Genomic DNA, 27,574 nt, shown 5'->3' with positions numbered 1-27,574 from the left:
ACCGAAAAAAGGAAACCGCCTCGTCCAGGGTCCCTTTCTTTCTGCAGGGCGTCTGTTTTTCTTTTTGGGCTTTGATTTTTTTCAAACATCTCGTCATCCCTCCCCCATCCCTCATTCCCCGAATTGTTTACATTCCCATCTCCCCTCTCCCCCTCCTTTCTCCCCTCAACTTTCTCCCAAACACCACGAGCAGGTGTGATCGATCCCCCAGAAAGATCGACACAACCCTCGCCCAAACCGACTTAACCTCCCCTCTGACGCAACTTCCTCGACCCGAATAGCCGCTTTCTCGCTTTCCGTCGTCATCACCACCAACAAGCACAACCACAACCGCCGCCGCCGCAACTGCAACCGCACCGCGAAAGCTCCGACAGCTCCTCCTCCTCCGCGCAAACGCCCTCGTCCGCGTCCCTCTCCCCGACACCGAGCTCCAGCAGCAGCATCACCAAGTCCGGCCAGAGGTCGGAGTCGCGGCTCAGCATGCCTTTCAGGAAGATGGCCCGTCACTTTGGTGACACTGTAAGACCCTCTGCCTCGTTTTCTTCTTCCCTCCCGCGTGACCGCAACCCGCTCGCTGCCGCGTCGCACTGCTCTCGCATCGTCCGACACGACGCCCGGGCACATGGCCTGTCCTCCTGCCATCATCTCGTCGCCGTTGCAGGTTGCGCAGAGCAGAGCGACGACGCAGGGCGGGCGAACGCGGGGTACACTTTCTGACGGGGGATGCCCGTTTCAGCGCTGCACTCCAAAAACAGACGAGACCTGTATGAGCTGACCTGTGCTTCTCCGTTTAGCTCTCCCCGCAGGCACCTTATTTGTCGTGTAAGTCATTCTCCAACCCGCGATTCCCGCGCATCCGGCCTGGATAGTATCAGTGAACCCGACTAACAGCCTTGCGTCGCAGATCATGACATCCTCCGTACGTTCTTCCGAAACAGCGCGCCCCGAGCCGCTTCGTTCCGTCCCTCCCGAAGTCGTCGAACTAACCCATCCCAGTAACCTACGAAGACATCAAGTCTCTCAAGAACGATTGGTTAACAGATAACGTACGTGACTCGCCCTCGTTCTCTCCTCGAAACTCGCTAACGTCTCTAGAACATCGCCTTCTGGGAAGAGTACGACCCCTCAATGCTCCCCTCTCCCCCGCAAACCTAACAAACCTAGATGGCTCGAGCGCGAGATCCTCCCGAAATACCCCCAAGCCCGCATCATCCTCCTGCGGCCGTCGATGACCTTCCTCCTAATGAAAGAACCCGACATGCGCCAAATCCGCTCCGCCCTCCCCGACTTCTCGAAAGTAACGCACATTTTCCTGCCGATTAACGATGCTCGAAACGTCGCACAAGCCGAGGGTGGCTCTCACTGGTCGCTTCTCCTCGTCTCCGCCATCGACGGCGTCGCCTTCCACTACGACTCCCTCGGCGGCGCGAACTACGCCGAAGCCCGCCTCGCGACGCAAAAGATGTCCGAGATCCTCGGCCGGCCCCTCAGGTTTCACAACCTCGACGACTCACCGCAACAAGAAAACGGCTCCGACTGCGGCGTCTTCGTCTGCATCCTCATGCGCCACCTCCTCGTCAAGCGACTGCTCTCGGCCAATGCTAGGGAAAAGGTCAGCATGAGCATGGCGAATAAGCTCATCGACTCCCACGGTGGGCGCAAGGAGATGCTCAAGATCATCGAGAGCTTGAGAAAAGAGGGCGAGAGGAGGAGATCGTAAGCGCCTTCCTTTACCATCCCCCCACAGTCCCTGACTCCCGGACTTCTGCTTCCCGCAAAATACTTGTCTTGTGTGTCTTTGTTGTTATGCCTTCCAAAAATTGTATCATACCGAAAGGGTTCCCTGACACCCCTTCTTTAAAAAGGAGAAGCGCGTCACCGTACTCGTCAAAGACGCCGCCGCGAATCGAGTAATCCCTCCCGACGACCGATCGATCACACCGAAATGACGATTACCACTACTACACAACTTTCAATTCTTCTCTAATGTTTTCGATAAACGATATCCACGAAGGCATGCACCCATTGTATTTGTTCTCCAACAACCTACTGTCCGAATAAGCAACCCCCAAAAAAATGTCACGAAGTATGAGCGATTGGCGAGAGGATGTGGATGGAGGTTTAGCGGGCGAACTCATTGATCGAATCCGAGTACGATGCAGTCCAGAGCTCCAGGTCTTCGAGCGAGAGGGGGATTTCCGGAGGGATGGCTTGGGGACAGTTGATGAAGACGGGCGCAGAGCGAGGAGGGGCCATATTTGGCGATGTTCAAACTGGAGACGGGGACTAGCCGAGGCGAGGCGTTTGAGGCGTGCTCAACGTGGGGGGTTCCTGAGAAGACGGATCTTGGGTTTCACATACTCTCGTCTGTAAACTGGCGAAATGGAGTTTCTTTGCAGGCAGGCGTGCTTGCTCACTAGCGAGGTTTATTGACTTGTGGCCTCTATCTCGCTTTGTCTTCACGCTGATTGTGCGACTGTTGGCACCTGAGCGATTACAAGTACTGACACATTCGTGCACCTGATGGCCATCTAGAAAGGTCTGTGTCTGGTTAATGTGCCAGATCGAGTGCCTGGGTGATGTAAGCAAGATCACTTATCTTAAGTCTCTTCGCATGTTTGGAAGGGTTTTTGAATTCTGAATACGATTAAGAAAATCGCATGAAGATGATCTTCCTCGACGTGAACCCCAGAGCTACTGTCGTACCATTGCTCTTTGCCGCTTGCGGCCGGTATCCGGTAGGAAGCCAAAGAAACCTTTTCCCATCCTTCAAGATCCAGCTGTTGTCTTCCCGTGTGTAATGATAACCTGTAGGAGTTGGTTCTAGGTCTGGAGGCATCAAAGGTTTCAACGGTATTGTCGGGGGTCCCGAGCGGACCGTCCTCAGATGTGTGAGGAGCTCACGTCTTAGGTGTCCTAGGCTTGGGAGTTTACCTGTAGGTGTTGATTCTAGGTCTGAATGTATCAAAGATACCAACGGCGTTGCCGCTTCTCCCGCGGCTCCCAAGTCGATTGTCCCCAAATCTGTGAGAAGCTCATATCCTAGATCTGAGAATTTGGCCCACTTCAGATGCCGATTTGAGGATTGCGCATTGTCAAAATTTCTTTGTAGAGGGCCTTCATGCAAGGTAGCCACCATGTCCTGTCCCCGTCTGTGTACTTCCACTGCTCGCACTCTGCCGGTAAATTCATTTCGAATTTCAATGTGACTTCCGTGGTTCGCAGCAACGTGTAGATTGCCTTGATGAAATGTTGCCGAACAATCTTTTGAGCCCCTGGGAAATGCCGATGTGCACAGTCCGGTGTTCATATCCCAAATACATATTTCAACGCCCGAGAGCGATACTGCCCTGCTACCGTTACAGGCAAAAGTTATCAAGTCAATGGTTTGGCTATCACGACTGCCAAAATCTGATCGAGAAACGGGAGGTGGTGATGTCCTAAAGTCTGTTCGCATCTTAGCCAAGAAGGTCTTAGTGAATAAAGTCGGATAGAGAATGACAACTGGTTATCTTACCTTCGTCGAACTTCCAATTTCCTGATCTTGGTGGGCTGTTTGAAAAAAACATGAGTGGTTGAAAGGACGCATTGGGTTGGTCTATTGTCAAATCCCAAAGCTTGATTGATGCATCAGCAGAGGAGGAGGCGAGCAAGCTCGCATCCTTAGAGAATGCCGCCGAGGTCACAGCCCCAACGTGACCTTGTAACGTACGCGTGCTTTGAGTTTTGGACATATCCCAAAGGTACACATCCATAGTGCTGGTATCGCATGCGAGCCTATTCCCATCGCGTGATATCGCGATAGGAGTTGTTCTGCCTGGTTGCGCTGTATCTGGATAGGATGGACGGGAGATCTTGCCCGTTGCCAGATTGTATACCTTCACCTCCGCACAAGCGGTAGATGTAACTTGAGTGCTATCTTGTGAAAATGCCACCAACATGACCGGCGCATTGTGGTCAATGGTTGTAACGCAAACTCCTGTAGTTGGCTTCCAGAGTTTCACAGTCTTGTCCCGCGAAGCTGACGCAAGCAAGGAGCCATTTCCTGAGAATGCATGTGATACAACAGCACCACGGTGACCTGCAAGTGTGCGTGTGCACGCGCCACTGTTCACATTCCATAGCTGGATGACACTCGTTTGGCAACCCGACGCAAGTGTAAATCCGTCAGTTGAGAAAGCAACTGAATAAGGATTACCGTTACTTGAAAACGTTTGTAGACGATGGCCGGTCATCGTGCTCCATAATTCGATAAATCTGTCTGACGCCGATGCAAGGATGGCACCATCAATCGAGAAAGCCACAGAGCAAGCTACGCCATGGGTCTTGAGCGTCCTTGCACAGTGACCTGTTGCTGTGATCCAGATCTTGATAGTACCATCTCTGGATGCTGAAGCTAGCATCGTATTATCAGAGGAAAAGACGACTAAGATAACCGACTTATCGTGCGCTTCGAGTGTCTGAAGGCAAGGGCTCCAATTATAATCTACCAGGGGCTTCAAAGGCCAATCCGGCTCTTCGGCTCGGAATAGTCTTCTGATGAAGCTGTTCGTTGGACTAAACACCAATGCCGAGACATAGACTTGCATTGGGTCAAATTCAATTGGTATCCGGAAGTATCGAATGAACCGGAGTGCATCCCGGACTAATGACTTCCCCAATGGTGTCCCTTCTGCTGCCTATGAGTAATCAGCCAAGCCCCAAGCAGGAATCTTGTTCTTAAGCCTAACGAACCTCAATGACCTGTCCAATACGGGATATAGATAGTATACCCTCGGAAATACTTCGCAAGAGACTCAAGGCCTCTAGCCAGTGAAGCAAATGCTGACTCATAAACTCATAGATTTCATCAGACTGCTCTTTCCCCACATTACCGTCCAGGAGATGGTCAGTCCAATATACGCATGCATACCGGACGTATACCAGTGGATCGGGACACGGAACGCGGATCTCTTCGACAGGAACCCCGTGTTTGTCGATGTCGTAGATGTTGCGTCGCAACGTGCCCGACATAGATAATAGGAGTTTCGAGAGGATAAGGTTATGATTGTGCGCCAGTCCTAATGGCATAATCCTGTGTGTCTGCCTAAGAAGGAAGTCTTTCGCCGATTGGTGAACGAAGTAGATGACACTCTCCCGTACAACTAAAAGCGAGCCGCATTCTTCCACAATTTCCATGACGAATTGGATGTGGTCCAGGAGAGAAACCAGCTCTGCCATGTCGAGAGGACGAGAGACAATGGACATGACGGCCAGAATCTCACTGCAATATTTTGCGTCTAGCGAGCCCAGTATCTGGTCCAAAATTCGTTGATACAACGAGTCTAATCCTGGGGGGAACCTTTGAAGCATTTGCTGCGTATGTCGTGCTGCAACACGATTATCTGCTAATTGTTCATAAACCAAAGCAACCCAGAGGAAGGTGTGACTTGCGTTCGCAGCAAGATACTCCTTGACATTGGTTTTCGTGTCATCATCATATCCTTTCAGGTTCGCCAACTGTTGCGCCTTGTGATTTATGTAACTGTTCACAGCAGCTGAGACGACGCCCTCATTCAGTTCAAGAGATAAATAGACTTTGGTATTTTCTAGGGCGGCGGCTAAGCCCCTGTTGATTCTCAGATCTGGACGACTTGAGGCGATGATTTTTGTGTGTGCTGTCAAGTCAATGATGAAGCTGATGAGCTGATCAAGACCTGAGACGCATTCATCAAGAGCGTCAATGACCAGGATAGTGTTGTGCATGCTTTCGTGGCTCACAGCAAGTGAGAACATTTCGCATAAAACCTCCCAGCCGTTGATGTCTTCAAACAGTTGTTTCCCACCTCTTGCCTGGTCGTACTGTTCACGGAGAAGATCGTGGAGGATAGGGTTCTCCCTAAGTAAGACATAGAGAAGACCTCGAAGCACTGACGTGGCGGTATTCAGTCGTGCGTCAGCTGCTTGGCAGAAGAAGAAAAAGGTTGACTTGTAGCCCATGGCAAGCAACTCGTCGATTATGCCGCACAGCAACATTGTTTTCCCCTTTCCGGGGCCGCCTTTTATCCATAGAAGGCGCTTGTCGGCTCGCCATTGTCCGAAATCGTCGTGGTCGAGGATCCAACGGTATGAGTCTTTCAGGAGGTTGCCTTTAGTGCGCTCTATGCGCTTCTTATCGTCTCGTGGGTCGGTTACTCGTAGGTCGGCGAGGAAATTGTCCTTTTCCTTATTGACTAAATGCTGTGTCAGTATACTAGGCTTCGCTCGTAATCGACATGTGTTTCTTTTTGGGAAGAACCTGTATTCTTCAGACGGCTGCCGAAGCGAGGGCTGTGTTGTGTTTCTTTGCGAAAGGAGGCATATACGATCACGGAAATACAGACAGAGATAGAGACAGAAAAGACACGCGGATATCGCAACAGATACGGGAGTTGAGACCAGTGTGACATATCGAGGGACTCATACCAAAGTTGATGTTGGTCGCATTGTATTGAGAACCAAAACCAGAATTATTGTTTTGGTTGCCTGTTCCTGAGTTATTGTGCTGGACGCCTGCGCCAGAACTTTTGCAAGCCGCTTTAATCCGTGCTGTGCTGTCGTCCTGCAAATCAGAGTTCGTGGATCGCCGACGACGCTTCTGTCCAGCGTGCTGACTAGACATGGTGCTGAGGTGTCTGGCGAGCGCAGGACATTTGCTGAGCCTGCAAGAGCTGCTTTACTGCAGACTGCATCTGCCTGATTGCACGATTTTCTTTGGGTAGCCCTGTTTCAGAAGCCGCCTGGCGATAATCACCGCATTCTTCTGCGTGCTGGACTTCCGTCCTTAGCGTGATGAGATCTGACAAGCTAGAGAGAGAAAAGGATGCCACGGAATCGTGTGTCGAGGCAGAAGGATGTGGGCTCCTGGGCGGGTGGTAGACGGATGGAAGAACCCAGATGAGGGGTTGGATGTGGATGATGGGTGAAGACGACGGATGCAATTCAGTCAGCAGATGGGGTCTGGACTGCCGTCCACGAATCATCAGATTTCTTGGCATCCCTTGATGTCTCCTGCAGCCTGATCCGACTAACCCCTGCCTGCGCGGTTGGCGATTCGACCACACCTGAGCTACACCATTGGCTGCTGTACGACTTTGCACTAGTAACTGCTGGATTTTGGTAACAAATTATGCTTTTTCTACCTCAACCCATCATCTTAGACAACCTTTTGTGTGAGATCGCCTGATTTTCCTGTGCTAGAGCGACTACGTTTCCTGCGGATATAAGCTACCTTACCGTTGTCGTCGTGATCGTCGCTGCTATCGTTGTTATTGTAATTGTTATCACTATTGTTAGTGCGGTAATCGTTGTTGTTATAGTTATTCTCGTTTTTGTATACCTGTCGTCGTTACTACTAATATCATTTTGATTTCTACTATCATATTCGATTGAAGTTATTAATTACACAGCGAATTTAGCCGCGCAGACACAAGTGGATTAGGCGGTCTGCGTTATATCATCGCTCTATCTAGCATTCCCACTTCTTAGTATCATCTTGCTGTTACGTCAGGTGCCTAATCTGACCTGCATTCTAAATCTTTGCATGAAACAATCAAATCCGATGTCACAATTGGTTTCGGGTTCGCAAAATCGGGAGGAGGAAAAATAGCCATGTTGGCTGAGACCAGAACAGGATTGGGGGGAAAGAAAACCCCAATCCAGTGCGAAACACCGTCTCAACTCATACCCTCAACCATATCGTCATTCGTCCCGAAGAATTCAGCTTGAAGGTTGATTGAACCCATCTTGGCATTGTTCTCGTTGAAAACATGCAACGTCTTCGCAACAGCAGTACTGCCAAAATGAATATCAGCAGTTGAGGCAATACCAGTAGCGACACAACTATGCCCGTCGCAAAGTCGAAGACGGCGTTCTGCGCCGCAGCCAGCGGGTTCGCGCCGCCTTCGAAGTGGGTGGCGACGACGGGACCATTAGTGCAGACATTGGTGAGCTTGTCAAAGTTGGCCGTGATGCTCTCATGGCTGCCGGGCAGCAGGTTGATGGTGTAGTCGATAATGATGATGACGAGGACCCGGGCGGCGGCGTTTACGGCGTTGATCTTGAACTTGGAGTTCGAGGTCCCTGGTCTCGACGGCCTCGGGCTGCTCGAAGTTGTCCTAAGGGGCGAAGGCAGCAGCGTCGCGAGGAAACTATTGGTTGACGACGGAGACCTCGGCGATGGGCATGGGAGAGGCGACCACTGAGGAGATGGCGGCGAGAATCATGAGGAGAGCAGACATAGAGAACTTCATTTTGGATAAGGAATGTGGTGAAGAGGAGTCTTCCTAAAGAATGTGGTTTGTAAAAGAATGGAAGCGAACGTTATTGTTTAGACTGTTGATGCATGAGGAAAGAAGAGAGACTGAAGAATACGGCGTAGATCGCGACTTCTCAGGAGGCTTGGGTTGTGTTAGGGTCCTACAAAGATATTTCCTGCTCCTGGTCCAAGATGAGTTCTGCTTAGCAACTCGAGAATCAAGTTTACCTTTCCACCCACCGTGTCCATATCATCGCCTGATTCACGGAGACTAACATGAAGCTCATCGGCATCGCTATCTCAAAGGATAGCATATTGGATGTGGCCTGTAGTCTTTTGAGACGGTCTAAGGAGCAAGATAGCCTAGGATATCGCCCACATCCTCAATGAAACCGGAACGACGGGCAAGGCTACCCCTTCACTTCTCAGAAATTCGCGAAATTGCAACGATTGTAGCCTGTGGAAATATGTGGTGCGTGGTGTTACAATCATTGTTCTAGGGAAGTTTCGTTGACATGTACACGATTCATAACTGTTTTCCCTAAAGGCCATGTGTGAGGCAGTGTTCTTGAATGGTACAATTTGCTGATAAACAGAGATTAATTTCCAGTTCTGTTACTTGAGCGGATTCTCGTAGCCATCCAACGGCGCAGTGAGCAAGAACGACAATGTGGACGACGACGACCACGAGAACGAAACCAACAACAATGATAGGGATAGGGGAACAAACAACTTGGAAAGCAGGGACAACAGAGAAAACAAGACCATCGAATTCAAATAAATTGCTAGTCCTAATGAAAGTAGTTCTCTGCCCATTTAGTTAGAAGAAATCGCCCAGATAGCAAAATTCATTAATTATGGTTGTTGTCTTCCAAAATTCAGATGCTGCTATGATCCTTTTGGACTTGTCACTACATACTGCTGCCATTCGATGTTGAAATCGGGGCAGTACCACCGCGAGCGAGCAAATGAGAATTGGGATAAGCCATCTGGAAACCCGTTACAAAATACACATCCAAACGACGAGGTCGACGTCGGTGAAATCTCACACTGGGATTCCCCCGGCCGCCCGCGTCTCCACCAAAAAAGAAGCCGCCGTCCAATCTCCACTCCGCCATCAAACTCCGCCGACCTTACATAATCACTCCCCCGTCCGCCGCCCGGCGCCCGCAGCGATAGTCCCAGGCGTCGCATCTCCCATTCCCGCGCATCGCCCAAGCGTCGTCATCCAAACGCAGAAAAACCTCCGACAAAACCCAATGGGAAAATAAACCTCCTCCCAACCGCCGACCTCCCTCAACCATCATCCCATCTCGCACCGAACCCAGCATCATCCCAGCTTCCCCATCTCCCTAACCAAACAAATACCCGTCGAAACGCCCCTCCCGCGCCAGCATCCATCTTATCATCAGCTCAACCCGGGCACCAGCACCAATCGCCACCCGCCGGCGCGCGCCCATCGCCCAAAGATGGCATCCTCACGACACTGCGACTCCCTCGCCCTGCTATCCCGCCTGCACGAAGCGACCTCCAAACCAAAGCACACCTACCCTCCAATCTCAAGCATCCCGCGCACATCCCCCGCCCGCCTCGCCGCCGCCTCCTCCGAATCCGCCTCCTCTGCCTCCGAGGCGACGTCCGTCCTCTACCTCGCCTACGGCTCCAACCTCTCCGCCGAAACATTCCTCGGCGCACGCGGCATCCGGCCCCTCTCCCAAACAAACGTCTCCGCCCCCGCGCTCTCCCTCATCTTCGACCTGCCGGGCCTGCCGTACCGCGAGCCGTGCTTTGCCAACACCACACCCCGAAAGGTCCCGCAGCTCCCGGACCCGTCTGACCCGCCGAAACTGCCCCCCGTCCCGCCGCTGCCGCAACCACCACACTCAACCGCAGATGTCGAGAAGGGGGCACCGAGAGATACAAAGACGCCCCCGGATCTGGGCTGGTCCAAGGGCCTGTACGGCGTCGTCTACGAAGTCACGCCGCAAGACTACGCCACCATCGTCGCCACCGAGGGCGGGGGGTCGTCGTACCTCGACATCCTGACGCCCTGCATCCCCCTCCCGCCGCGCGTGTCTGTGCCTGAGAAGCCGCCCATCGAGATCCCGAAGCCGTTCTTCGCGCACACGCTCTACTCCCCCGCGATCCCCGACGCCCCCGACGATGATAAGAACCCCAAAGATGGCGACGACGGCGACGACCCGCGCAAAAAGTGGTACTACCACCTCATAACTCCCCCGCGCCGCCCGGACCCGACCTACGCGCAGCCCTCGGCGCGGTACCTCAAGCTCATCACCGACGGCGCCGCCGAGCACGAGCTGCCGGACGACTACCAGGCCTGGCTTGCCACCCTGCAGCCTTATAGCGTGACGAGCTGCCGGCAGCAGCTGGCGCAGTGGCTGCTGACTGGCATTTTCTTTCCCGTGATGCTGTTGTTCTTCCAGCTGAACAAGTGGGTCGCGAACAAGGAGGGTAAGGTCCCGCTGTGGTTGGGGGTGAGTCTTAGTGTGGTGTTTAATATGTTGTGGATGGGGTATGATGCGGTGCTGAAGCCTGTGTTTGGGGATGGAGAGAGGACGGAAGAGGAGGACAAGAAGAAGAAGAGATGGAGGGGGGCGCCGGCTAGTGATGTGGAAAAGATGAATTTGTTGATGCGCGATTGGTAGTTCAAGGAGTTTGCGGTTTAGAGCGTAGAGGATACCAAATTGATCAGAATAGCTTTTTCCATTGCTTGAATCCGTCTACATACAAACATCCATCCATCCCACACCATGCCGCTGTGGTATTCAATCCAGGGATATCAATGCGCGCCTATCGTTCAAACCCAGCCCGAGGCTCCTGACCATCTCAGTGTCCATATATCCTCACATGCCATTAACATTGTCCATCCTTCTCTCCTAGTTATCCGAGACGAGGCTCGGGATATCGTCAACGCTGTGCCGTCCTTCGAGAATGCCGTTCACGGCCGTGAACAGCGGGTAGTCCTTCTCCAGCCCCCTCGCCTTCAGGAAGCTGTTAACCTCCTTGGCGGTGCTCGTGCCCTGCAGCAGCTGGCCGTTGAGCTCCCGCTTCTCAATCTCCTGCACACTCAGACCCTCCTCGACGGCCATCTTGGCGCACTTGAAGTTACGTCCACCGCTGCACGACGTGATCAAATCCGCAACACCCGCCGACTCCTCGGTGAAGGTGCCCGTGTGCACCGTCTGCCCGAAGAACTCCTTGCCAAAGTTGACCATCTCGAGCAGACCGACGCGCATGATGGCGGCCTTTGCATTGTCACCCCAGCCGCGGCCGTCGACAAAGCCGGCGGCGAGCGCGACGATGTTCTTGAGAGCGCCGCCGAGGGAGACGCCGGCAACGTCGGAGACCAGACGGACGTGGAAGTAGGGGCGGTGGAAGAGGGTCTTGAAGATCTGGTGGTCGAGGGGCGGGTACTCTGCGGGGACGGGGGTGAGCTTCGTCTTGGAGGTGCGGCCGCGGGCGTCCTTGTGCTGCATCTCGACGGGGGTCAACGGGGCGATGCCGTTGCCGTTGGGGTTCGGGGAGGTGGAGCGCGGTGTGGGTGCGCGGGAGTTGTCCATTGGGGGCGGGTCGTAGGCGATGGTGGTCTCTGACCACTTCTCGGCGGCGATCTCGGAGGCGATGTTTGCGCCGGAGAGGGCGCCGCAGTAGATGCCGAGGCCGTCGCCAATCCACTCGGAGAAGAGGGAGATGCCGTCGTCGGAGACGTTGACGCCCTTGATGCAGGAGACGCCGCGGGCGAAGGGGAGGATGTGGCCGCGCAGCTGCTTGCAGACATTGCCGATGAACTGGTGGGGGAGGTTGAAGACGAGGATGGTGGAGTCCTTGACGGCGTCCTGGAGGGAGGGGTTGGCGACGAGGTTGTGGGGGAGCTTGATGCCGGGCAGGTATTTGGTGTTTTCGTGGTATTTGTTGATGACGGAGGTGAGCTTCTGCGGGGAGGAGCCGACGGCGGGGTCGTGGTAGGGGGAGGAGGCGTCGAGGACGACGTCTTCTTCGTACACCCACATGTGGACGTCCTCCTCGAAGAGGTCCGGGTGGGCTTTTGTGTTTTCGGCCACGATCTTGGAGATGGTTGAGCCCCTAGGAGAGGTTTGTTAGCATCGCGTACAGATTGTAGGTGGTGGTGATGGTGACAGCTTACCAGTTACCGGAGCCCACCACGGTGACCTTGTGCTTCTTTTCGGCGCCGAGGGAAGCCATTGTGGTGGATGAGTAGAATCGTCTTTGGGGAAAGCTGCTTCTTGCAAGTGAAACAACGGATCGCAGGCGGAAGAGCATGAGGTAGAGCTAGAGAGAGCGTCGAGAGAGGGGGTGTGGAAGAAGTTTATCTATTATGTACTGGGTACGGTGTAAGGGAGGAGGGTCCCGGCCAGGTCCAGGTCCAGATTCGGGTAAGGTGCGGTCGGCGCGGATGGGTACGGGCAGTCCAGACAGGTGCTTTAGCTTGAGGTGGGTGCTTGGCAGCTGCTAGGGATCCGTATCGGCGGGCGGACAGGCGGGATGGGCTTCGAGGAATGGTATGGATCGTGGGTGGACAGTGTCTTGGGTCACGGCAGTGGCAGTGGTGGCAGAAAAATAAAATAAAAAAATAAAGCGAGACAACGACAGCATGTGTTTTTGCCCCTCTATTTGCGGTGCCGGGCAAGGCAAGCAGGGTCACCGCCCACCACCTTCCACTCCAAGTCTCCATCCCCAATCACCTCCCCCGGTCACATCCCTGGAGGGAAAGAAGCTGCCAGGCGAGTGTCAGCGAGTGCAACTGCAGCTGGATGTGCCGGTGCTGGGGTCTTCCTGCCCAGCGGCGCTGTTGAGGGAAGCATGACGCACCGCCAACCCGGCAGGGTCGCGGCAGAAGTCGTCACCGCTTTCTTGATCGGGGATAGTCGCTCAACGAAATGCCAGGGGGTTGAGGCCGACTCCCTCTTTAGGGAGGACCACCTTCCACTGTGACCGTCAGTTGCGAGTCCGGGCTGCCTCGGCCGGACACTCCGCCTCCCCCGGACCTGGCCGAGGCAGCACGCGGAGTCGGTCCTTTCCTTTACGCGCGTGCCTGTGTTCACTCGTATTATCTGCTGTCAACACTATCAAGTTTAATCTCCATTTTATTGCCATGTCCAAGGTTCTCCAAGAATCTCGGCTCATCACAAGTCAGAAGCAACCAAAAGTCAACAAACTGCACACCACCCATGTCACCAACGATCGCTCACAACTGCTGTCCCAAAAGTGGCACCTGAGTGGGAACCACGCGAAAATGACCACTGATAGCAAAATAGATTCCGGTTCTCTCCTTCCAATCCAATCACCCCTGTCGCCAGATGGAGAATCACATGCCAATTGACTTCCCCCTCCCCTTCCATCCGTTTCTTCTGCATCCCGTGCCTGGCCCGCGGCCCTGGAGATCGTCGCAAGGGTTGACGCCGCCGCTTTCTCATTGGCGACAGCACGAGATTGTTCGCGGCAACGGGATGCAACGGCCTCCATCAGCCGCCGTCCCGCGCCTCGAACTCCGACCGACGTTGCTCAATGACGCTACACGTGCGACTAGGATCACGCCGTTTCTTGTCTAGAATGTTTTCCGTAGTTCGCCTCCCCCGCGCGGGCGGGAACCTGCTTGGAATGGCCGCCCGGCGCCGCGTGCCGCGTGCAGTCGCTAAACTCAATTGCGCTTTCCCGCTTCCCGAGGCATATCTGACGCCGAAGCTCTCCCCAGCTTGTCTTGAACGGGCATGGTATTGCCGCCTTGCGCGTTCCTTGGAATCAACGGGCTGGGGTCGATCCCCAGGCTTTTCGTGTAACTGCGGCTTTGCTTTCACATATCTTGCTTTTTCGGTGGCTTGTTGGTTGTCGTCGCAAAAGCAATTGCCAACATGCACATGCACGCTATCACTCAGACGCAACTCCTTTTGAGCTCGTCGTCGCAGAGACTCAATCTCTTCACCATATTCCGATATCAGATCTCCACGCGGGGTTGTTTACTAGAGCGCATCATTGAACTCAGTCTCGATGATTCATTCAGACATTGGAAGCCTCAGCTGAGCTGCACACAGAGACTCTACGAAAACTCAACCCCCGCAAATCATTCTTGCGGAGAAATTGAAACTCTCTCCACAAACGCAAATGGAGTACGTCTTGTCGAATTATAGTAGACAAGCTTTCGGTTGTCGGTCCGGAGCCAAAATCACACAACAGCTCCGAGACTTTAGGTATCCGGTGGCATTTGATTGGTGTTTCGTGTCAACCTCCTAATGGGCATGCAAGCCTGTTGAATCGCCATGCCCTTCTATTCCCACTCGAGAGCTCTTGCAATCGAATCAGAATTACAGATGAGTTTTGCTCTCCGGGCACTGCTAGTTGGCTATCTGGGAATTATATAGTCCATATATCCTACGTCTATCCTGAAGCGTCTGGGGTTCCTACACACACTTTCATCGCCGCTATTGTTTCCTCCCGACATACCAAAAGATGCAAGACAGGATGCCGTTGTGGAAGACGAGTTCTTTTAATCATGTCCATAATGCAAAGAGACAAGCATCAACTGCCTTGGACCAACGTCGAAATCATTCAATGAACGCAAGGAACGGCGATCTGGAGAAGGCAGACTTCCAATGATAACACTCAGAACCCGACACTCGCATCCCGTTGTCACGCAAGTCCTTAGATGTAGGTCAAAATATTTGTGCTGTTTGGCGACCTTGAGAACACAAAATTCTCGCCGGCCAAAGAGACGGTCACCTGAATTATCAACATCGGCTTCAAGACCTGAGTTTCATCACATGATGCCAGTTGCCACCCTTAGGGACGATGTTGGCCGCCAACCCGGCTCTCTTCGGGTAATGGAACAGGCACGCACCCTAGATCAAACCACGTCAGTCTCTTTACACGTAGGCTTTGCAGATGTCCCGGGTTAAGTACTCACATCGGGCGTCCAGCTAACTCCCAGACAGTCCGCTTCCTTGTTGCATTTGTTCGCCAGGCATTCGTTGATGGTTGCGTATGCGTTTAGTCTTGCTTTTTCGGTCCGCTCGGCGAATGTATTGCATCTGAGCTCGTACTTCACCCCGTCAATGGCGAAGTTCTTGCATCCGGGCTTGCAGTGGCTGTATGTGCTGATCTTTTCGCAGGCGGGATCGCCGGTCTGAACAAATCCACCGGTGCCCGTGCCCGTGCCCGTACCAGAACCGGAGCCTGAGCCGGAGCCTGAGCCGGAACCCGTGCCCGTGCCCGTGCCCGATCCAGACCCGGCGCCTGAACCGGATCTCACCTTATCCTCAAGATCCTTCACTTGTTTCTGCAAGTCATCCACTTGGGACTTACACTGCTTCTCAGCTGCAGCGCCCTGCTGAATCTTTTCGCTCTTCTCTGCCTCACACGTGTCCCTGTCTCGCCTCAGCGCGGCCTTGTCCGAGTCGCACTGCTCCCGAGCCGCCGTCACCTGCCGGCTCTTGTCCGCCTCGCACTGAGCCTTCTCTTCCTTGCAGCGGTCCTCCGCCTGCCGCAGCGCGCTCTGGTGCGCAGCCTTCTGCCCCTGCACCTCCATCTCGCACTGGTTCGTCATCTCCCGGCGGATGGCGTCCTTCTCATTATTACACTGAGCGATGGCCGCCGGGTCCGCCGCAGACGGGTCGTCGAAGGGCGGCTCTTCGCTTTTGGCCAACAGGATGAACTTTCCGGTCTGATCCGGATAGGTCTCGAATGCGGTGCCCTCTCTGATCACATAGCACCCCCTAGCGTTCCAGCTCGCCGCGACGCAGGTCGGGTCCTGCGCGCAGAGCTGGGCGCAGTCTCGCGGGCTGCCAGGATTCTGGGCAACATTCTCAGAAGATTTGGCCCATTTGCCGCAGGCGTAGGTGAAGACAGTGCCGTCGACGGTACCCTTACCCTCGGTGTCTTGAGTTGGACAGCAGAGGGAGAGCGCCGCGGCCGTGTTGGGGTTGGAGGAGGAGAGGCAGCTCCCCTTGCTACGCAGGGGAGCCTGCTGGGCCCAAACAACTCCAGCACTGAGGGCGAGGAGATGGATTGAGCGTAAGAGCATGATGGCTGTAGGCGTGATACAATGAAGAGAACCTCAGAGACGTGTTGATGTTGAGGAGGAAATTCCTCATCTAATTCTGAAGCTAGCTGCTTTATATATATACGGCAGTAGAGTTACTTTCCCCTTATACAGAATAGACATGCTGTGGACTATGTTGAGTGTGTAACCTGTAGGCTTTCAACGCAACCACATAATTCTCTCCCTAGACTGGACCTACGACAGATCGTAGTCACTTGACCATTCTCCAAGGTTGCGGCATCACGAAGACAATTCCTTCAAACTGAGTTGCAGCTAGAATTGCAAGACCATAGCATCCCGTTTGCAAGGATCAAACTTCTGCTTTCAGCAACCCCGCTTCTCACGACGAAGTCTCAAACCTTATGTTGTTGTGGCCTCTGCGGCTCAGACATTTTCAGATGTTGTCGAGATCGGTCATCTTGTCGATCTCGGATCTCGCCGGAGCGGGGTAACGTGGCGGCGATGGCCGTCGGTAGCTTGGGCGAGGGAAACACGGGCCGGGCTGCTGGGCCGTTCCGTCCCTTTCACAACTTCTCGGGCCGCCAAGCGCCGACGGCCCTTGATCTGCGGGGCTAAACTACCAAGCCGTTCTGACGTCGCTGATCAGTCACTGACCTTGGGGACCTTGCCGAATATTATGAACTGATCCGGTCAGAGTTCGTATCTAGCATAGACGTTGGCTGATTGCGTCCGATAATCTCCGTTGAGAAAGCGTTAGACATTGCGTTTAGGCATGATGTTTTCAGGTCGAAATGCGCCTTTTCGGAAGCCTCATACTGTTAAGGCCGAAACAAGCGGCTTTTGCCTAAACCCAGGCACACAATCTCTATGAGATGCTTGCATGTGACGGATCTTGTGTCTTATCGTCTCTAGCTCTGATGTACATCAACGCCCGAACTCACTTTTCGTTGGCCTATGCAGGTAGGAGTATTTGTGAAGGCTACTAAGATCTCCGCATGTCTCGGGTCTTATGGAATGTTGTGCGGAGTACATTCCGAGGCGTTTCAGCGAATAGGAAGCGGGAATGGACTCTGTTTTCAGCCACGACGTTGAGATGGGGGAGAACGCCGCTGAGCGATCTTGTTTCGGGAGTCGGGAGATGGAACACGTACGACACTAGCCAGGGGATTGGGAAAAGGCGCTTGTACATTCCCGTCCAACCCAAGAACGCTTTCGGTGGACCACAATCTGAGAATTGAGTATTTGGTTAATCGAACTCGTACAGTTCTGGCTGAGACAGATTGATTCCAAGTACTTGTAATTGGGAGCCAGAGGCACTAGGTTGATGTCTTGACTAGGATCCCAAGTGCTGACAGGTTACAAAGACTGAGACGCGGGGTAGAGATGAAGCTGAGATATGTGTTTCAAACTCTCTATTTGATCCTTGATGCAAAATTGAATCCTGAATTTGAGCTATTCCAATTAAGTGGATTGGATTCCGAACGGACTCGGCGGCTATCACTCAATGAGATACCAATGGAGGTTGCCCACCTTGGCTTCATACAATTTACGAAGTTGGAGAAAAGGGACTAGATTGTTTTCGCATTTGAAGTTGTAAAGCTACGTCATCTCTCGGTCGAAGGTGTTGAATCTCAACTTTCTAGACTTCCGCTCCCGAGAATTGGCCGGAACCAGACAACCTGGATAGTACAGGCAAGAGTTATGCTTGTCCTGGAGCCAATGCAGAGATTGAAGCAAAGCAGGCACAGTACAACTTTGGTGACGAGTATAAGACTCAGTAAACCATCGACTCCATGATCGGGCATCTCCATCACCAACTACTCAACCACCCATTTCACCGAGCCCAACTTTAATCATGATTACTCTCCGGGCGAGCCTGGTCGCGCTTTTGGCAACGCATGCAACAGCAGCGGCCCAAACCCCCCTCGGCTCTTCCAGACACACCAAATACACCCTTGACGCAATCAAACCCTTGTTCAATCCCGATACAGGGCTTACCAAGTGTTGCCCGGATGGCACCCTCTTTGACGGCAAGAATTGCATTCTTGGAGTCCCCAAATGTCCACCCGAGACGACTTTCAAGGACGGTCGCTGCATTTCGAATGTCAAGCCAGCATGCAGCGAGGATGCCGTGCTGGAAGGCAACAAGTGCGTCACGATAGTCAAGGCGTCTTGTCCTCCCCCACTGCAGTTCAGGGACAAGGCATGTGTCTACGATGAACCCCCCAAGTGTCCATCCGGCTTTGACCTGGACGGCCCGGTCTGCGTCTCCACCAAGAAGCCTTTTTGCGGCGACGGAGACCGGTTCAACGGCAAGGGATGCGTCAACATCATCGGCCCGTCGTGCCCTGAGGGATCCAGCCACACCAACGGCGCGTGCGTCAGCATTCTCCCCCCGAGCTGTTCTGGAAAGAGCCAATACGACAAGACCCTCAAGGCTTGCGTGCATCATCAGTCCCCCGAGTGTCCTCCCGGCAGCACTCTGAAGGGAAGCAACTGTGTGGCCGATGGTCCTCACTGCCCGGAGGACACCAACTTTGATGCAAAGACGCAGACATGTGTCTCGAGAAACCCCCCGGTGTGTCCCCCCGGCTACAAGCTGGAGGGCGAGCGATGCGTTGCCGTAGATGATCCATCTTGCAGCCCTGGCACAGAGCTGGTGGTCGACCAAAAGGCCCGCACTGCCCGCTGCTGCGCGCCCGGCATGAAGCTCGACGGAGAAGTATGCTACCGCAAGGTCCCCGGAGACGGCGTGTGTCCGCCGAATACCACCCAGATCGGAGACCGCTGCCAGTTCACGACACCTCCACCGCCGCTCTGCCCCCCGGGTACCAAGCTCATCGGCAACCAGTGCGAGTTGATCGACCCTCCCGACTGCCCGCCCGGCTACACTCGTGATGGAGTTCTGTGCTCGGCCGTAGAAAAGCCAGTCTGCCCCGGAGATTCAACCCTGACGAATGGCCAGTGCATTGCCATATCAAAGGTCCAATGCCCTTCGGGATCAATCCTCCAAGGACAGGTCTGCGTTGTCGGCCCGCCGTCTTGTTCTTCTGGCACTTGGAACGGTGCCCATTGCGTTGTCGATCGGCCCAAGTGTAATGACGGCGGCTACTACGAAGGTGACGACTGCGCCAAACCTGGAACCCCGAGCTGTATTGAGAACACGACGTTTGACGGCGGCCGTTGCATTTCGACCGAAGCTCCACAGTGCTCTCAGGGACACTTGAGCAACGGTACCTGCATCGGTTCCGCCACACCAACATGCCCGCCTGGCTCGATTCTCGATGGCGGCTCGTGTCTGAAGGGACCTCCCACCTGTCCTCCGGGCCAGATTCTCCAGAACAATGTTTGTAATCACATCGAGGACCCCGAGTGCGCTCCGGGTTACGACTTCGTCGGTGGCCAATGCAAGAGCATCGACGAGGAGACCTGCCCTCCGGGCTACGTCCATAAGAACGGCGAGTGCATCAATGATGAAAAGCCCCAGTGCAGCGGCAACACAAACTTCAACGGCACCGCCTGCGTCGGCGAGGATCCCGGGTGCCCGCCCAGGGCCACTTTCGTCGGAGGCAAGTGCAGATTGAGCGAGGAGCCGGCGTGCCCTCCTGGCTTCCATTTCGACTCAAAGCATTGCGTGGCAGACGAGAAGCCCGATTGTGCGCCTGGCACGGCTTGGGATGACGCCTCCGGCCAATGCATCGGCGATGAGAAACCCAAGTGCCCGCCGGGTCAGAAGTTCAACGGCGTACAGTGTGCTCTGGACACGGGAGACTGCATGGAGTTCGAGTACTGTCCTCCGGGAAACAACATGTTGCTCATGAGCACGATTTGATCATCGAGACTGACCTCGACGGCTTGGAAAATGCTCCGGATATGATGGAACTCTGGTCTTCACTACGAAGGGCTGGCGCTCGTGTGATCTACAACTAGTAGCTTCAATAGCTTTTAATGCAATAATTAATCACAACTTCAAAAGACGTGTTCCAAACCCACATTGCCTTTATGATGATGAAAAAGTGATGTGGTATAGGGGATGAGGTTTGGTATCTAAGGCAAAAGCGATGCTGGAAAGGGGGCAGGGCTATGCTACATGAAACTCCCAACGCCACGCTCTTTTGAGGTAGAAGAAAAGAAAAAGAATAATCTCCGATGTCCTTCATGATGCCGGATCAAGCCTCAATGACAATGTCCTTGACCATGTCGATGAACCTTTGCTGGTACTCGGCGGGGTTGGCCGTGATGCTCATGGGCCCATGGCCCGCAACAACGTTGTAGGAGTCGACGAGACCGGTCATGAGCTTCGCGCGGAACTTGTGCTTGGCCCAGAAGAAGTCGAGGACGACAACGCGGTAGAACCAGTTGCCGTCAGCGTCGACGATGCCAGTACGCCAAGGGTGTGCATCGGATTGGATCGAGGGAGGATTCTCGCGGTCGCCGTCGGTGACGTTGGGGCCGGGGTAGCGGACGAGGAAGAGGGAGTAATCGACTGCATTGTTGTCTGCGAGAAGCTTGGTGTCGGCGTCGAGGAGGTCGAGGAGCTCCTGTCTCTTGTCCGCCTTCAGGCGGATCTTGTCGGGGAATTCGTCGATAAGCCTTTCCTTGATGCTCTCTGGGGCCAGTTTACCTCCTGCGATGTCTCGCTCGGGAAAGAAGTAGTCGTTGGGCTTGAGATCGTACGTCTCCCATCCCGATTTCCGGTGTTCAGTCTCCTCCATCTCCTTGCCGTAGAGGAGGTTTTCCATGATGATGTGGTGCGTCGGGGCCGTGCCCAGGATGCCGCCAAGAGTTGCAAGGGAGGTGTACACCATGTCGGTGATGCGCACCAACAGGCTGTGAGGGTGCTCCTTCATGTGGGCTACGTAGGCATCGAAGAGGTCGTGAGTGAAGAACTCGTGCTCGAATCGGCGAGGCAGCGACTTGATGAGGAACTTGCCATCGGCTGTCGTGAAGAAGGTCGAACCGCTGTAGCCCAGGTCGCCGACGGGGTGCAAGTCAGACTCGCGGCCCTTGCCCTTGCTGCGCTTCTCGGCTAGATGGAATGAACCCGCGTATTCTTCTTCATCCATGTGCCAAACGTTGTGTCTGAGTTCGAGGAAATCGGCGGCGCGGTAGCGGGAGAGGGGAAGGCTGAAGATGGAGAGGAATGACGCGAGGACGCGGAAGATCTTGATGCGGAAGCTTCGTCTCTTGGGATTGTCGGGGTCAGTCGAGATGGCTGCCAGGATTGAGGAGGATATTGAGGCGCTGCGGATTTGCATTTCGTCTGAGAGAACCCTCGGGGTTCTTTGATTGAGTCTGAAGTATCTGTTTCTTCCAGGTGGGTTTTTGAAGGTGTGCAGATCATGGAGAGGAGTGTCGAGTGAGGAGGACAGCTGTGGGACCCGTCGACAGCTAAAAGGTGAGAGCTGGACAAGCTAGGCCTGACGTCACATTCCTGGGAGGATCGTGGCGGTACGTAGAGTGGAACAGGGGTCCCCGCTGTGATTGATGAGGTTAGCGCAGCCCTGGCGGCAGCTACCCAAGGCACCTAGGATGGGATGACAGATGGCCGGGACCCTTATGCCTGCAAGGCAGAAATGCTCCTCCATAGACGCTACGTGAATAGAACATGGAAGACTTTGGTTGCGAATATGCTTCCATTGGCAAAAATTCCGACATCATCACAAATACTCACATATTGAAGTGAATTGCCGGAACCCTAGTGTATCATGCGTTGAAACTCGGTCCGACAATGATAGAGCGTATGTTTCCGTTCGACCTGATCGCTGGCAAGCCACACCCTCATGCTCAACGTCCGCACGACTACGCAATAAACTCGGAGTCCTCTGCAACGTCTTGTATGCAACATAGACACCTGTTGCAGCGACAACCAAACCCGAAATACCAAAGACGATTGCTAAGACTGTTTCAACTGAAAACGACATCGTCGTAGTAAGGTTCGACAAGAGAAGGAAATAATCCTATACATCGACTGAATCTTCTTTGAGAAGAAAAATACATACTTCTTTGAAGGTCGAGCAAACATTTAAGGTGAAGAGAAAGAAGATCTGACATCGCAGGCTAATCGGCTGCCGAAGATAAGTTGAGTCTGATTATCTGTGATTGTACCGCTAAGTTCCTTTCCCCAGATAAGCGATAGCCCCAGGCACAGTTGGGTCAGCAGCAAGCCTGCTCACACACAGCCATGGGTAGAGCGTTCCCGAGAGGTACTAACATATACATTGTGTAAAAGAATACAATTTGCGACCAAGAGCTGAAAGAGCTGCCCTGTATCTAGGGTACCGTTCGGTACTATTTTGTGCGCAGATTAGAACTTGCCTTATTACTGGCTGTGTACAGGGATATGACAAAACCCCCGTTGTACAGGGGGAAAAGGAACACAAGAATACAATTTTAAGCTCCATATAGTAGGTATTTTCAGGTGTTTTCTTTTGTGGGGTAAGACACGCAAAGTAGCTTACCTCTTATCTTGCATGAGATACAACGCAAAGTGTGCAGCAAAAGACAGCACTTACTAGTACACTTGCGAGTTTCTTCCGCAGCAGTCAGGGCTGGAAACCCGGTAACCTAACTAAGGTCAAGCATGAAGCTTACGTCAAGTATGGCTTGAGAGTGCTACAACCCACCTCTATCCATTGGCAATAAGAAATAGTTAGATTCAAATAGTTAACTCTGCTTTTTTTCTCTCAGCCCATTTGTCTATGCCTTAGCGGCTTGGAACTTCTGAGGCAACCGCAGCCCGAGCCAATGATCAGGTCTCATTGCTCCTTGATGTGAGGTCAGCTTGATGCCAATGGATGACGGTCCTGATCTTTACAGGCGCAACAGACTAGGTAATCGAGCTTCATCTTAGAAGCGTCTTAGCAGACAACATTATCGTAGCTGGGAGCGCCCACGGTGCCGCCGTCGACGCACAGACATACATCTTTCTCACCAACGGCCTTCAGGCAGTTCGAGCCGTTCCCAGCCTGTAGACCCGCGATGACAAGGTAACGCCCCTTGATACTACCCAACTTATACATGTTGCTGTTTCGCGGGAGCCATGCGGACTTGATGTGTTCCTCGTTTAGCATCTCCACGGCGACGACCTGTCCTATCTCTAAGGGGCACATCTATGCCACCTCATTGTCACCGCGCTGCAAACGCTTGGTCATTTCGACCAAAATTTGGATGCCGGAACTGTTCAATCAGCAGCGGATTCAGGACGAGAGGACTTAGCATTTCCCATAACTCCGTCAGGAATTTGTGACGTGAAGCACTGCTCTTGAAGATGAACGAGAGAGGGGTTTATTTCATATCCGTGCTGCCAAAGCTTGATGCTGGGCACGTCGAGTGGCTGAGACGATAGCCGGCCAGCCAATCAACAGGCCTGCCTTGTATACCTAAGGTAGGCTACCGAGAAACAGGCGGCACTTATTTCGTTGACGAATCTTAAGTCCTCGTCCATAAGAAGGTTAGCCGTGAAAACATGCATCTTTGTCACAATTTGGAAGAACAGCAGTTAGTAGAAGATCTAATCGTCGCGTGTCATCCAATCGTCATACTAGAAAAAGGCACGTATTTTCCCGCAGGAATGGTCTTTATTACACCCAATGAATAGACGCAGTAACATGAAGACCGGCAGGAACTTTGTTCGGAACCAGAACCTGGCCCTTTGTCTACAGAACCTAGGTCCAGTACACAAATGATCCAACTTGCTGCTGTTTCAATTGCTCTCATACGTGAAAACTTTGAGAACCGTATCCTGTATTTCAGACCGTTTCTGCAACCAGCCTGAGATGCGCATCGTCTGTGACTGTGGGAGTCGTTCAAGTCGGCTGCAAGGATCGAGGGGGGTGCTGAGGCGCTTCGAATCTGTACACCCGATGGGTGGGCTAAGCACCCGAGTAGCGGGGCCCGAAGGAAGACGACGGCGTCCGATAGCTAGAGAAGTAGTCGTTGTCGACGAGAAGCTGATCGTTCGTCACTAGAGTTTCAGATGCCGTATAACAGCCATAGTAGTCGCGTGCGGTCGGAGGACGGTACAGTTGAGGACGCCGGAAGCTCGGGAGAATTCCCAAAGGAATATGATCGTCTTGACGGATGGTGGTAAACTGAGCATCGATTCAGCGAGCCACGGAGTCCGAAGCCATCCCTGCTTCGTCTTTGGTGGGCTTGGTTCATTGTGATGTAGGCAAATACGACCCCCAAGACTGTGAGGATGACGCCACATATGCCAAACACTATGGCAAGGACAGCTTCCACGGACAGCGACATCTCGTCGTCGTGAATTGCAACCTCCAGTGCTGATGAGTCGGGCTTGGGGCCTAATGTACACAGCCTATGTGGCAGAGAGATGAATGGGAATGGCGGGGAAGTGAGATTTGGAAGTAAGGATTTTATTGGAATATGAAAATCATTGAAAGATTCATAGATTCTCGGGAGAGACAATATATAAAACGTTTTCATGAGGGCGTTTTGTGAGCGACAAGGTGAGAGAGGGTTTCAGACGGAGAGAACCAGCAATCCTGCATGCGCCTCCAGTCTGATGGCTGCCCCCCGCCCAGGGAGTGGCTCGGGTGATGAGATATCTACTGGCTGGGCTATCCATTCATTGGGCCATCCATTCATGTTAGGGTGGCTTGGCTCATCAGAGGTACAGCCCCAGAAAGTAGCCAGACCAAAAGCATGGTGCTGCCAAGCATTTGGAGCTGCCAAGGAAGCTCACTGGCGCCTTATACGTAAAGCTGCAGAGGAACCTCTGGCTGCTGTGCGACGGCTTGGCCAGGTGATGATGCCAAGAAGGCTCATCAGCGGAAGGCCTACCATATAAGCATACAGATAGCCCTTGCCTGCCTAGAACTTCTCAGTCCCGACCTTCGAACGCAACAACCTAATGAAGATCAATAGTAAGACGACGATTGCTGTGCAAGTCAAAATTGATGAATAAATATTTATTTCCTGCTATGCCTCTCCCCTCCCTGAACGCCTCGTTAGTCAGGTGGAATGGATTCTGGACACTTCTTCGCGCTAGTGACGGCGCTCGCCGACCCAACTCAATGGCGAAAACCAGGGAGGCCGAGTTTTGAGTGCACGAATGGGTTCTTGTTGCGCGCATCAGTCCTCCCGTCAGGTCCAGCAAGTTAGATGCATGCCGTTAATACAAATGAACTGATCTTGCAGCCCATGTCTTCAACCGGGGCATTTTGTGGAAAAGGTCCTGAATATGGGCTCGGCAGAGATGTGGTTTGCAGCGCCGGAAGAAATAAATCGGAAATCCACAAGACAGTGATTGATTGCCTGCGGGTAGGACTTCAGTAGATAGCGACATCGTGACTAAAATGGAATGCTGTTGGGGCGCAAGATGGACGAGTTTTAGAAAGTTTTGGGGGAACTCTGTGTCTACTTTGGTAGCTCGTAATTATTGGTGGTGTCAAGCGAGTGAAAACGATGCTGAGAATGAGAAGGGGCCGACGGCAGCTTCAATGAACTGCCCACGAACAAGGCGGTAATTACAAAAGTCACGACGGTAACCTAAGGTAGGAATTGGGCGGCACTAAGCTCTTGACGGTGGGAGCAAAGTGTGTGCAATGATTGCTCTTGAGCAATCTGTATCTTGTATCGAACTCTCAAAATATATACGGCAACCACAATATTTAGGTTGGCGGCACTACGCTGACCGAGCTCGCCTTCTTTCTTCCCTTATGATATGCAAATGAAAGCTCGAAGTTCGCAAGCCAATGTTAGCTTTATGGGCAAGCTATTTAGATGCTCTGGAATCTGGAGAAAATTCAGCTTCGATTTTGTCTGAGGCTGTCTGTAGGCATGCTAAATACATTTGAGCTATCGAATAATTCGTAGCCCGGGGCTTCGGCGTTGAAGTGGAGGCCGGGTTTTTTTCACTGGTCTACTCCGTCCTAGGCAGTGTACGTAGGGACCCATCTAAGTTCAGGTGGTCGCTGAGATGGCTGCCAGGATCGAGGAGGAGATTGAATCTGTGCGGATCCGCATTCTCGTTTGGAAAACCCTAGGGGCTTTCCGCTTGAATATGAAGACTTCGGGATCGTTTTTCGAGCTTTGTTTCTGGTGAAGTATCGAGATCGAGAGGGGTGCGCGTCTCTGTAGGAATTGAAAGTAGGTAGGTCGAGGTTTCTAATGTCACGGTTCGACGTGAGCCTATGCCCAGCTGTGAAAACTTTAGTGCTACTACCTTAACATTGGACGGCGGCCGGTCCCGCTGCTAGTAAGGTTGGGTAACCGTAAAACTTACTTGCGGGCGGGTAGCGGATGTTTGCCGGCCTCAGCGACTGGCGTTCCACTGAACCACCTTGCATAGGCAGTCGGTTCAAGTGGGACATTTCCACTCCATGATTTTCGATGCCCCCGAGCCTCTGCCGGGGCGTCATCCTTAGTGTCCGGTAAGCCACATAGACCCCTGTGACAGCAACAAGTAAACCGGCTGTACCAAAGATGATGGCGACGACGTTTTCTGGGGAAAGCGGCATAGCAGCAATGTTGCTCTGCACGTTTTCTTGGAGAAGTGATATAGTAGCGATGTTGCTTTGCTGGGTAGTGCGACACCCCGAAGACAGGCTGCCGCTTGTTGGGATTTGCTCCTTTTTGTTAATCGCCAGACCGCGAGACGTTGTCGAGGTGCAAGGAACAATGAAGCACGCGAACAAGTTGCAAAGCCCCCCTACAGTACGTACCTATCACTTGAGTTGAGAGGCGTCTGGTAGTGTTTCTAGCCCACCAGGCTCCCCGAAGGGGTGGGGAGGGGGAAGGGGAGGGGCGTGGATTGTACATAGGTAGGTAGATGTATTCTCTTCTCCTCTGCACTTTGTGGGCTGGATCTAGGCCTCTGAGTTCCAACTCCGCCGCAGTCTTTCCCGGCAGTGGCTCAGGTCTAGGGCCTTGCCCTCCACGGCTGTTCTTCGCGCACTTCAATTGTTGGTCACCTTCCTCACCATGGGGGCACTCCCTCACACTCCCCTCTCGCCCAAAGAGAATCTTCCGAGCCCGTTGAGCCATCGTTCAAGCACCCTTCCGAATTGCTGGTGGACGCAGGCGAGGGTCGCTCTTCGTCGTCTTGACGACATAAGCGGCGTGACAGACCAGGCATCCGACAGTGCCCAACAGAGCAGACAACATATGGCGCGGTTGGCCACTGCTACTACACCGGGACTTACAGTTGATGGAGTTGCGAGCAAGTAAGCATCATTGTCGGACTACCAAAGTGTTGGAAATCCATTATGGAACATCGGGAATGAAGAGTCCGGAGCATT

General features: G+C 53.3%; 7 protein-coding genes across 7 annotated transcripts; 3 read left to right on the top strand and 4 right to left on the bottom strand.

The window, feature by feature from the left end:
- Positions 1-480: 480 nt before the first annotated feature.
- On the top strand, positions 481-1,720 carry nep2 (NEDD8-specific protease 2; the record flags this gene model as incomplete). The annotated part of the gene is made up of 6 exons (XM_036632185.1): positions 481-519; positions 795-822; positions 905-919; positions 997-1,046; positions 1,096-1,115; positions 1,165-1,720. 6 exons carry the CDS (start codon positions 481-483, stop codon positions 1,718-1,720), a joined length of 708 nt encoding a protein of 235 aa, XP_036500953.1.
- Positions 1,721-4,725: 3,005 nt separating this feature from the next.
- On the bottom strand, positions 4,726-8,270 carry CGCS363_v000335 (Vegetative incompatibility protein HET-E-1; the record flags this gene model as incomplete). The annotated part of the gene is made up of 4 exons (XM_036632184.1): positions 4,726-6,212; positions 7,706-7,796; positions 7,847-8,120; positions 8,170-8,270. 4 exons carry the CDS (start codon positions 8,268-8,270, stop codon positions 4,726-4,728), a joined length of 1,953 nt encoding a protein of 650 aa, XP_036500952.1.
- Positions 8,271-9,744: 1,474 nt separating this feature from the next.
- On the top strand, positions 9,745-10,941 carry gliK (Gamma-glutamyl cyclotransferase gliK; the record flags this gene model as incomplete). Its single annotated transcript, XM_036632183.1, has 1 exon — positions 9,745-10,941. The coding sequence occupies one exon, from the start codon at positions 9,745-9,747 to the stop codon at positions 10,939-10,941; it is 1,197 nt and encodes a 398-aa protein (XP_036500951.1).
- A 231-nt stretch (positions 10,942-11,172) lies between these two features.
- CGCS363_v000333 (Glycerol-3-phosphate dehydrogenase) lies at positions 11,173-12,499 on the bottom strand (the record flags this gene model as incomplete). Its single annotated transcript, XM_036632182.1, has 2 exons — positions 11,173-12,379; positions 12,441-12,499. The coding sequence occupies 2 exons, from the start codon at positions 12,497-12,499 to the stop codon at positions 11,173-11,175; spliced, it is 1,266 nt and encodes a 421-aa protein (XP_036500950.1).
- Positions 12,500-15,051: 2,552 nt separating this feature from the next.
- On the bottom strand, positions 15,052-16,331 carry CGCS363_v000332 (uncharacterized protein; the record flags this gene model as incomplete). The annotated part of the gene is made up of 2 exons (XM_036632181.1): positions 15,052-15,150; positions 15,216-16,331. The coding sequence occupies 2 exons, from the start codon at positions 16,329-16,331 to the stop codon at positions 15,052-15,054; spliced, it is 1,215 nt and encodes a 404-aa protein (XP_036500949.1).
- Positions 16,332-18,165: 1,834 nt separating this feature from the next.
- Positions 18,166-20,142, top strand: CGCS363_v000331 (uncharacterized protein; the record flags this gene model as incomplete). The annotated part of the gene is made up of 1 exon (XM_036632180.1): positions 18,166-20,142. One exon carries the CDS (start codon positions 18,166-18,168, stop codon positions 20,140-20,142), a length of 1,977 nt encoding a protein of 658 aa, XP_036500948.1.
- Positions 20,143-20,479: 337 nt separating this feature from the next.
- On the bottom strand, positions 20,480-21,568 carry CGCS363_v000330 (putative phosphatidylinositol phosphate kinase; the record flags this gene model as incomplete). The annotated part of the gene is made up of 1 exon (XM_036632179.1): positions 20,480-21,568. One exon carries the CDS (start codon positions 21,566-21,568, stop codon positions 20,480-20,482), a length of 1,089 nt encoding a protein of 362 aa, XP_036500947.1.
- Between the last annotated feature and the right edge of the window lie 6,006 nt (positions 21,569-27,574).

This window comes from Colletotrichum siamense, assembly GCF_013390195.1.
Source record: "Colletotrichum siamense strain Cg363 chromosome Unknown KSG_Cg363_contig01, whole genome shotgun sequence".
Classification (NCBI taxonomy): domain Eukaryota; kingdom Fungi; phylum Ascomycota; class Sordariomycetes; order Glomerellales; family Glomerellaceae; genus Colletotrichum; species Colletotrichum siamense.
This window is presented reverse-complemented; position numbering and strand designations above follow the sequence as displayed.